Genomic DNA, 11,546 nt, shown 5'->3' with positions numbered 1-11,546 from the left:
AGCTGTCAGATCCCCAGGATCAGAAAAATCAGAACACAGTTATCCAAAGTCCAAGTGGAGTGCCCTATTCAGACAGCTATGCTGCCTGCTAGTTACCAGGTGGGATTGAAAACAAAAGTTATATTAAAAGAGAGCAGGATCATTATTTCCCCTTTCTGCCCCACGTCCTCAAGTGCCTGAGGTCATTTTCCACAATAAAAATGAAAGCACTTCTTTAAAGTGTTTTTGTGCTAAACAGCAGTGTTTAATTTCTTGCAACTAATTAGTTATTCAAGTGAAAGTATAATGATCCTCCAACATCATTGAAAGTGCTTCAACTGAGTTTCCTGCTAACAGCATACTTCTAGAAAAGATGCAATAAATCAGCAGGGTTATGGAAATCTTTAAACAAAAGCAAGTCTATGACAGGAACCCATTAAAGATATAGCCATGCAATATTTATGCACATAGCTGACTCGTGCTTTTAACCCAGCACTTTCAGATACAGCTTTTTAGCACCTGGGTCATATTCAGTAAGAATGAAATTCACCCTATCTGCTAAGAGCCAGCATACTGTCTCTGCTTTAGGTGTTCAGTGGAGTTACCATAGGACTCAAGGGATGGAACTTCCCACCAAATGGAATTTCATCCAGATATTTCTAAATAAAAACACAAATAGAACACCTTTGAGCAGCACAGAAAATTTAATCTGTGAGCCTTAAGCTCCCTGATACCTTTAGCAAGACAAAGGCAGGTACTGGCACAAGAATAGTTTATAAATCCAGGGCAGTATTGATGCAGAAACAAAACTCCTCAGAATAGCCAGTATCACCTATACTTGTTCAGATTATGATTTGTTGATTAGAAGTGGTTACTGAGATAGTAATAGGGGATCTCTTGAGACTTTTAGAGAAAGAGCTGACTGCAAAAAATGCCATCTACTTACTCCTAAACCTACTAATTCATCACAGGGTTTGTATTTAAATATATTGGGTACTGCAGGAAAGGAAGACCCTGTGGTGTAAAAATGCATTTAGATAATGTTTTAGGCTTCTGGGTGCTACAGATGTACTGATCTGTTTAAATCTCCAAAATAAAGAGGTGTTTCCCTTTCTTTTCTCACATTAAACTGTCTGCATATGTGCTTACATGTATTTTTAAGCTACACATAAGTGCACATAAAGCAAAGAGTTTAAATGAATGGTTTAATAGAATTAAATAATAAATAAGAATTAAATAAGAAATAAAGAGCTTAAAAAGAATGGTTTAATAATTCCCTCTTATTTGGCTGTACATGCTTTCCTCCATCCCATTCATTCATTTACTTCATTGCCAATCTCCCAGTCAGTCTTCCCATGGTTTTAAGAGACACAATTTGGATTCACAAACCAATCCCAGTTGAGGACTCAAAGATGGTTTCTTGGCCTACCTTTCCTTGCTGCAGCAAATGGCTACAAAAGGGAAACTGTGCTGCTGTGAGGTTGGAAAATTGAAACTTCAGGAAGACATGTAGGAACTGCAGTTTACTTTGGACTCTGGGAGATGGGGATTGAAGGACAGAAAAGGAGACCAGGCATCACTCCCCCTTCCCAGTAAAATCAACTTTGTCCTCACCATAGGTTTGTGGGCGAATGACCACTTTCAACTCACACCTTCTTTGGAAAAATAAATTAGGACTCCAGCTTTATTTTGTCAATAGAAAGTTTAAAGTGGTCACTGGAGCACAAAGAGCTTTTCAAAGGGTAACTGAGCTCAACAAGGAGGAGGATGTTGAGGAAGCCACAAAAACACAGGCAGATTACAAACCATTAAAGGGCACACTGTTTTTCAATAATAAAGATAAGACCTTTATAACAGTTCTGGTAATTTGTATCTATTTATTGTGGGCTATTTTTCTTTAGAAGTATATGTATTACTTAAAAATACCTTTGCCAGGGCAGAAAAAAAGTATTTTGTGTTTGTGTGTGTTGTTCATGATAAAAAAGAAACACCAGAAAACAGTAAACTAACTAGGCATTTGCTCCCTGAATACATGGGATTATGCTTCACATTTGTGCTGTAAATTATTGGATCCTGTACAAGCAATTGTACTGCAATGGGTTTTGCTATGCTAAATATTTAAACTGTGTGCCCAGTCCTTCAAAGTCTGAGCTTATTCTGTGTCCAGGGCTTTTTAGAGTTGAGTCAATAGCATATTTGTTTTGAATGGCTGTTACTAGATAACAGTAACAAAAATCCAAAACTTGTTTACATCATTTAACACGCCTAAAAGCTTAGCTTGAGACATAAAAAAGCCACACAACAAATAAGCAGAAAATTTCAATCCTTTAGAATAGTCTCTACTGGTGAAAAGAAGTTACACCATCAAAAAGCAAAAGGAATATTTTGCCAACTCTAGACCAAGAACTGCTTTGTTTTTAAACTGGAGCAATGACTGGCATAAAAAGACTTCAAGGAATTTCCTCTTCTCCCTGAAGATAGTCATGAGCCTTTCTACTGCCCCAGACTTCATGGTGTAGTGATTGCAAGGATAGGCAACTCTTGTGGGTCCTAAGCAGGAGCCCTTACTTATCAGAGCATGCAAAATGTGTAAAGGAGTCAAAACAAAGCAAATCAGGCAATTCCATCAGTCCTATGTAAACTGTCCCATCTGAGCAGTACCTTCAGCTCTAACAGGCAGATGTTACATCAGCTAAGTAGCAAATCCCCCTGGACTATTTTCTTAACTTGTACTGCTACCTTAAGAACAAGATTTCACCATCATTTACACACAGACATTCATGGAGTGTTCTACACATTCTCAAATTGCATTTATGGCCTAAAGTATGGAACAAAGATGAAGCATAATCTCTCATCTGTTTCAAATTACACATGAAAAATACCAAGTATGTTAGCAACAAATAGATTTCCATACAGAAATTTCACAAAGGAAAAAAATGCAGAAATGCCAAAATACAATTACAGCAAAGGAAATAATGCAACCAGGAAATGATTTACCATCCTCACATTTTCAGAATCTCAGTTCTAATCAAATGCCTTTAGTTAGAATCCAGTATAGCATAGCAGATACAGTATTTGAAAAAACAAGGGTTTCATATCTCTATGCTACCTTGAGAGCTCCTGATACCTAATCTGGAAGCAGACAGAACTCAAAAGGTGCCTCTTTTCCAGTGAGGACGTGACTTCCCCTCCAAGGGCCTGGGGCACTGTGCCTCAAATGCTAATAGCTTGAGTTGTGTGCAATAGCCCTATATTGTTTATATAGCACTTCACATGTTCAAAGCACTATGAGATATCAGCCATCACTACACTTTTATGAGGCTGTAAGTATTACCCACTAAACATTGGAGTTCAAATGACTTGCTCTTGATCAAAAGAAACTTTGTGCAGCAGGACCATAATTATTTGAATTTGGTAATTCTCACAGGCCATTCCTATGGCAACACAGAATGAAGAGGGGGATGGGATATTAAAGCCAGTTGCTATTGCACTCTGCTCTGGCAGCGAGATACAGACACAGGAAGGATCTCTTAAGCAAACCTACACTCACCACCTTCAGTGCAAGCTTCTAGAAAAATCATTTAAAAAAATCAGGAGAAAAATTAAACAAAAGGTTTTGAAAGCCCACTAGCATGTTTTTCTAAACGTACCTATTTCACATAACACTGTGAAAAACAAAAAACAACATGCAAACAGTACTGAAATACTCCAGAAATCCTAGAATGGGGTTCTGAATTAATTCTGAAGCAGTTTAGGAGTTTTATACCAAGAGCATTAGTAGGCAACTTAAAAGCAAGTCCATTTTCTGCAGAAAAAGGACTACAGTCTCTTGTCTTACAGCTGGCTACAGTAGGACTATACTTTTAGAAATATGGAATGTTTTTGCTCTGCATTTTTATACTTACTTTCTTCCTATGAAAATTCAACTATGCTGACATTTATATCTCTAGTCTCAAAATATCAAGTCTGTTCCTGTAAAAAGAATACAAACACAAAGGAAACACTGAAAAAAACCCAACGTATCCACAGTACATATGACAACCAAATGAAGGCTTGACATAAATGCTAAACAGGATACATTCTCAAGACTCTTCTCTTTACAACTGAAATAACTATATCCAAAAATCCTAACACTGAGACTGATGACAGAATAAGAAAACTCTTATCCTCTGCCTTTCCATCCCATGCCCATCCTATTCTACAATATTGTCTTTCCCACCTCTTACATTTTAACTTGTACACAGCCTTGGTTTCCACACTCACCATATGTTTCCAGAGCACAGCTTCACAGTTATTGGCCTTAGAACCTTGTCTGCAGAATCACATGGGAAATATATCATACTACTAAGACAAAAATGTAGACCACTACACACAGTCCAGATTCATCAAATAAGAAGGATGCCTGTTTAAAGCTATCACAGGAAGGGGGAGGAAGGGAAAAAGATTCTCTTCAAAGGCAGCAATGAGTGCAGAGAGAATTACTAACAGAACCTTTTGTGTTTTAGCCAGGTTGATCCTGTTGCTATGAATATTTACCCTCTATCTTACAACTTTCACTTGGCATTTTTCAGGTACAGGCCACATGGAACTAACTCTATGCCAGACTGTGCTTGCAATTTCTACTGTTTTGACTAATACTGCCTGAAAAGTTAGATTACTGAAATATTTGCTAAAATACTAGAGTTTAAGTAAAACATCAGTAGGTGAGCATTATTTCATGGATATTAATGAAAGAACCAGTTACCATACTCCATCTACTGATCTAAAGAACAGATGTTTGCATATGATTTATGGACACTGTGCATATCTTCCATAAATAGTAATGTGTTCCAGTAACAAAGAGTGGAGAATTGTGATCCAAGAGACTGGGAAAATGCAGGCAGTATTAGAATTTATTTACAAATTTCTTGGTTTTAAATAAAAATCAAATCTCAGAGCCAGGGCCTGAATCCTGTATGTTGGAAAAGCACTTACAATTTCAAACAGAACTAACAACATGAAGTAATAAATTGCAGTCAGGCTCAATGGGGCAGATATAAAAGTCTGTTTAGAACATGAGTGCAACTATGATTTGTTAAATAAGAGTAAAAATTTATGTGGATTGAGACACAAATCTAAAGCAGTAAGCAAAAAGCCAATACTACTGTGGGTATTTTCATATTAGATTTGGGCTTGGAAGTTTCTTTAACATCAAGATTTAACAAAATACTAATCAGGTAAAATTCTAATGGGCAAAGCATAGTTTTGAACTCTGCAATTAAATTACTTCTGGAAGCGCAATCAAATATTTGATTGAACTAATATCATTGCTGCTCCTCACATTTTTTCTGTTCCTAAATTAGCATGGCTAATCAGTATCCCACCTTATAGCCTGTGTTGTAAACATGTAATATTAGCTGATGTGTTTCATTTCAAGAGTACAGTCAATTTTTGGACAGCAAACTTACTCAAAAACTTAGTCAAAGCCTACAAACTCAAGAAGCAGCGTATTTGGAGATGTCACCATTTCTGGTGAACTTCAGATTCTCTGTGATGGCTGTTCATGTCAAACAAGTTTTGATTTAGTTTAAAAACCATTTTTGTGGATAATATTTCACCTCAAAGTGTTTTCTGTTTTCCTGCCCTCTTATTCTATGAGCAAGAACCAGGAATGTACAAAAAAGCAGCCTTGTAGAATGCAGAATTTAAACAAGGCAGTCAAAAATTTTTGCCCCTGTCTCAGGCTGGCATGCACTAGTGCTTCAAGATGTTATGCAGCTGCCACTTTTCCCCAGAGATGGCTGTACTCCAGTAAATGGTAAAATACTCCCACATCATTTTTTTTTTCCAGCAGAGGTTAACAGAGATGTTTCCATAGGTCTAAGGCAACATGAAAACATGGTGATTGCTTAGTTGGATTTCTAGAAAAACATTAGCCTTAGATTTACTGCACCAGTAATTAGGAGCTGAGGCTATACTCCAACACACTGCAGAAACAACTGCAGTGTCTGTAGAATACAGTGAGAGTCTTAGATTACAGTGACTTATTTGAGTCTGTTCTTGCAGTTTTTAAGATCACAGAAGAAACAAATACTTTTCATTTTGTCCTCTTGATAGCTGCACAGATTTTTTTACTTTCAGCATATAACTCAAAGTCATCCAAGAACAAATTGAATATCTAATCACTATGGTCAACTGGATTTAATTCCTTTCAGTGGCAGCACAGCAGTGTCAATACTTACTGAGATTTAGTATTACTGCCGATTTGTTGAAAGCAAAATGTCAATACAACATGAAAAATTGTCATTTTAGAAAGGTTTAATAAAAAAGATGAACACAGCACAAAAATATTGAAAATATAAGAACCAATAACTGATCATTCTAATCCACTTTTTGCCAGATGAGCATCCAGGTGTCAGCTGGCATAAAAGCAGATGCCACTGACGTCAAAGGAGCTGTGTCAGTTTACTCTAGCTGAGAATCTGAACCCAAGAGTGCTACTGCCATTTTTAGACACTGCCATTGGAATTCACTTTTGCAAGACAATTAAAAAAATACATCCACACATTGCATTTCTTCCTGTCCCTAAGTGTATAACTGGAAGTCTGTTGACAGACTGGGAGAGGGCAAGTAGGAGGTGGAAGTAGCCAACAACTGCACCCATGAGATAACTCTGCAGTATCAGTATGAACATTGTTCTGTTGTCTTCCTTTTATACAAATGAATATTTAGCTTCAAAAAGTTTAAACTCCACCTTCCACTAACAAAAAATCCCATGTCAGCAAAAGAAAAATGATGCTGTAAACCATGTGAAGTATCTACCTTACAAATTTGTTAACATGGTATTTTAACCAGTACACAATGTGGATAGACTGTTTTAATGCATGATTAGGAAAAGTACCTAAACCTGTAAGGGCCCCAAGGCTGAGTTCTGTGTATTCACCTAAGGATTTGTTCCTAAGCAGTCTCCCTGTTGTACCAGCAGGAAGATTGGTAACAGTTCTAAGGCAGCTGTTTGAAGTGGCCTACAAGCCAGACTTCTATCTGGCTGACATCTTCCATATCTCATCTAGCATTTGTATGGGGGAGAGGAAGAAGAAAGGAAAAGGTAGGGAAATAAGCAAGGCAGAGTAGTACTTGACAGGTCCACAACTTCTGAGCAGCAAGAGGGAGCTTTTGCTTCTGTTGTACGTAAGGCAGTTGTTAACACAAGTGCGTTGTGTAACAGTTGCCCAGTATTAACCAGTACAATAAGGTTGGAATGCTGGTCTTTTGATTCAACATGCCAAGGTCAAAAGGAAAAGATAACTAATTAGAACTGAACGCCGTTCACATAGTATTGAAGTAATTGTCTATTTGTGCAGCACAACAACCATATCTTCAATTTAGGTCAGACCATCAAGAGGAGGAAAAGGACTGAAGACTGAAGATGAGATGCTCTACTTCACACAGTTGCCCTCTGGAAGGACTTGCAAAGGCAGTCACTTAAATTAAGTACAGGTCATCAGACAAGATATCTAATCTATTCCTAAGACAGGCAGCTCTAGCAGTCCAAATCCCTATGGCCTTTGCAGCAACACGATGGACTACTTCCTCATGTACCTCTGTCAATTCACGTTAGGTTCCAGTTTTTTTAAAGCGATATTTCATCTACATCATGACCCTATTGCTCATAGCAAGGAAAGTGATTTGGTTTATTTATGACCTACTAACCTTAAATAAAAAAAATACATCCAATCTGAATGTTCACATAAGCCTGCAGATCCGAAATAAAATTTAAAATAAAGCTGGCATTTGTAATAGCTAGCTAAGCCTGGTAAGGGATTTGGAAAAAAAAAAAATGAAAACCAGACAAAAGAAGATGAAAGCATGTTTACCCTGCATAACCTGCACACAACAGGAATCAGGGCTGGAACCCAGAAATACTTTTTGTACTTAGAAGTTTCAGCCCATTTCAAAGGCTAGGTGACCAAGGAAATACTGAGGTTTTCCATTATGGGGGGTGGGGAGGTATCAATAACAACCTGTGAAAGTAATTCCCTCTAAGATGTAATCCATCCAGTCACAAGCTCTACACAGGTCCTCTTCCTTCCCTGCACCCCATCTCAATTGCCAGATATGAGCCAGGCAAGCCCCCATACAGAAATGTGAAGGGACAGATGAAAGCAGGGAATAAGGGCATAGGAACGAACGCTGAAAAAAATGACATACAGAAAACAAGCTCATAATAGTGCTGATCTTAAACATGAGCGACCCTAAACCATAAAGTCAATTCATTTGGATGTAACAATGTTGAACACATGCACATAAGACTAACTTGGAGAGCCTTATACTCTCAGCACTCATGCCAGTGTACAGATGTCTTTTTGTAACATCCATGGAATTAAACATTGGAAATTTCAGTACAAATAAATGGAGAAATAAAAATAATCAAATTTCAAAGCAAAAGTATTGGCAGCAAATATCTTGTGCTGCTGAATCAGGAAAGGAAGGTGGGCTGCCACATTTAATTAAAGTGTATTTGACTTAGCTATATTCATAATCCCAGTGGCCTTCATAAACAAAACACATCTAAATCTACCATAAAGAAGAAAATTATTTGATTCAGGTCTTGTCTAGTTCTTCAGTAGGCTACATTAATGACTTTTTCTTTTAGTTATATTAGATGGAAAATACAGTTGGGTTAAATGATGTAATAAGTACCTCCATGTGCAGAGCAATTAGTTGAAAGAAACAGTTGGGATAAAGCCCTTGTCATAGCATTTGTTTACAAAATAGGCAGGGGCAGCACACTGATGAACTCCAGCCCTTTAGTGCAGGTTCCCTTAGCACAGGTACAGACAAAACCCCAAACATTTATGAAGACTTATAGATCGCAGTTGGATAAGAGAGAGTATAGGGCATCTTTAGCAAAGGATAAGGTAAACAAACAAACAGCAGTTCATGTAAGTCAATGAATACATCACAATTTCAGCACAGTAAGAGCGAACCTGGCAAAAAAGAATTCTGACAAGCTGAGCTTCAAGAACACCTTCTGCATAAGAACCCTCCTCGCAAATGCAATTAAGGTAAAATTTTTGGATTACCATGTTTTGCTTTCTGAGCCAACCCCTCAAACTCTTCTACAACACAAACTACAATTTTTTTTTTAATTATTATTTGTTTTTATTAATGATTAGGACAATTGAGTTGGAAGGCTCAGAAGATTAGGAAAAATTGTTGTGTTATTGTGGAAATTTTTAAGAATAAGGACTTTACTGTGTGATGATCAGCTGGATGTGCACACCATGCTGACAGAAAAAAAATATGAAAATAAATAGATGTCATGCCTTAATATACATTCGCCTTTTCTCTTCATGAAAACAATCTCAACAGGTTCTGCATGTATGAAAATTTGTAAGGAAAAAAGCTCTTGTCTCTCTGATGTGTTTATTGAAAACTTATGCCTTCTTTAAATAAAATTTATTTTTCATCAATCCTAACCAAGTTTTAATCCAATTAAACAAATCAGCAAAAGAAATCTTGCCCACTTGAGAAATCTCTAATTGGCAACACTAATTTGTAAAACTTAGCCATCTCTGTTCATTTATGAGGTCTCATGTTTTGTTTTACTGTGAAGTTCAGTCTCATGAAATAACAGAAAACATTAATCCACTCATGCCTGGATCCCTAACCTTTATTTTTAAAGCCTGAATAACTGAAACATATTTTCTTTCCATAGAAAGAAGTCTGGGAAACTGCCAGCTCCTTGCACAAAGACTGAAACACAATGGGCAGAGAAGGGTGTTGGTGTCGGTAAGAGAAAAATGATTGAAGTTGCAACATCTGTATGATTAAAATCATTGTGTGAATTTTGATTTCCCCCCCTACTTTCAGACATTTGAGGATACAGTCAAGTCAATGGAATTCCGTTGTAGTGGTTGCTTCAGTGAACATTCAACGCTGTCGGTGAGTTTGGAATTAAAGTGAAAACCATCGACCGTTGATTGTACCCTCCAGCTAACCATCCTCCTCCTTACTTCATGCTTTCAGGCCTTAACACCGAAGATAGCAACCTAACCATCACATGATGTTTCTCCCCCACCCTGCCAAGCTTTACAAAAAGGTCACAATCAACATTCATTGCTGTCGGTGGGTTTAACTATGTGGACAAGCTCACTGAACAATGAATGCAACTGTGGCCCCACTTTGTACAGTTGCCGTTGAGAGGAGCAGCAGCTCTGAAGGCAGTAGTGAGAAGCAAACACTTCCTATAAGCTACAATTTTCTGGGAAAAAAAATACTTGGGGGTATCCACTTCTTGCTTCCTTGGTTTTGAGCGCGTTTTATTTAGCTGACTAGAAAAGAAAACACCCGTCTTTTTCTGGAATATTGTCTTCACAGGGTTCAATAACATGGAAAATGTGAAAATTCTTATTTACTATGTATGCAGGAAAAATAACAGGACAGGAAGCTCTGTATATCCATATCTAAGGACTCTGACAGAGGAAAGAATATTTAATTGCCATTTTAACCAAAGAGTTGCAAATAAAGCAAATCCTTTTTAAAAACAGAATGTAAAAACAAATTACATACCAGTTACAGAAACTCAGGAAAGTAGCGCCAAATTTTAAGTTTCATTTTTTCAGGTGTGAATTTTCCATTCTGTTTAAGAAAGTTGTAGAATTAGGTCAAGGTATTGCACAACCAAGAAAATGTAACTCACATCAGACTTCATGATGTGCAAAACATGTAAGAATTTGTGATGACCTCTACCACTCTAACTACAAATTGAACTGCTGAGGTACAGTTTACTGCTGGACTAAGATAGTTTAGATATCTCCATAGTCTGTTGGTTGCCATCTACCTGTGAGGTATAAAATGGAGGACCATTTACTTTTAAAACTTTAAATATTTAATTCTAAACTTTTAGTTCACATTGTTTCCAAACTTATTCAAAAAGATCGATGTGAAAAAGGTAAAATTTTATTCTATACTTGTGATGGCAAATACAAATGGGAAAATAATGGGATTTAAGAGTTATGGATAAAAATGTTATAACAAAAAATATTAATTAATTTTACTTGAAACTCATTTTAAGAACACGGATATTATTGCATTTGCCTTTTTCAGGGATCTGAAAAATGACAGAAATGTATATCCAGAAATAATAATGGAAAAGCAGTTAAATTGTAAAATTACTGTAAACTGAGAACCTTTGTCACACTGAGTTTTGCAATAAGAAAATAAAGTGTAAATAAGCTCACAATTGTTTCCTTATTTCTTTATAAGCCTTTATTAACCTAGGCAGGTACACAGAAGGACCAGTCTATGTTTCTCACTTCACACAATCATCCAAGGTAAGTTCAGCCTTTAGACTCAGTGCAACTCAAATATTCCTCAGCAGGAATTGCTTACAAAATCAGGAAATCTCACAGCATACCATCATATTGTTCCTCATTATGGGAGTGTTTATAAACAGTACTTAAGTCTGATTATTTACAAAGTTTCCTCAGCACATCAGTCACACAAGTTATCTTGTTTACTGAACTTGCTTGTTTTATTCAAGTTTCACTGTGTAGGAACTAAACAGCATACAAATATCAAGG

General features: G+C 36.9%; 1 protein-coding gene across 9 annotated transcripts in view; it reads left to right on the top strand.

The window, feature by feature from the left end:
• Positions 1-11,206, top strand: part of LOC116448143 — a 192,386-nt gene extending 181,180 nt beyond the window's left edge. For 3 of the 9 annotated variants that reach the window (XR_004241823.1, XR_004241822.1, XR_004241820.1), the window contains 3 exons: positions 4,489-4,550; positions 7,348-9,026; positions 9,680-11,206. Coding sequence is in view for 1 of the 9 variants with exons in the window: in XM_032118212.1 (XP_031974103.1) it covers positions 8,933-9,026; positions 9,680-9,721 (136 nt within the window). In the remaining 8 variants the exon portion in view is untranslated. The remainder of the gene's footprint in view (positions 1-4,488; positions 4,551-7,347; positions 9,027-9,679) is intronic. The other 6 variants (XR_004241827.1, XR_004241824.1, XR_004241825.1 and 3 more) reach the window with 6 other exon arrangements.
• Positions 11,207-11,546: the final 340 nt, after the last annotated feature.

This window comes from Corvus moneduloides, chromosome 9, assembly GCF_009650955.1.
Source record: "Corvus moneduloides isolate bCorMon1 chromosome 9, bCorMon1.pri, whole genome shotgun sequence".
Classification (NCBI taxonomy): Eukaryota; Metazoa; Chordata; class Aves; order Passeriformes; family Corvidae; genus Corvus; species Corvus moneduloides.
This window is presented reverse-complemented; position numbering and strand designations above follow the sequence as displayed.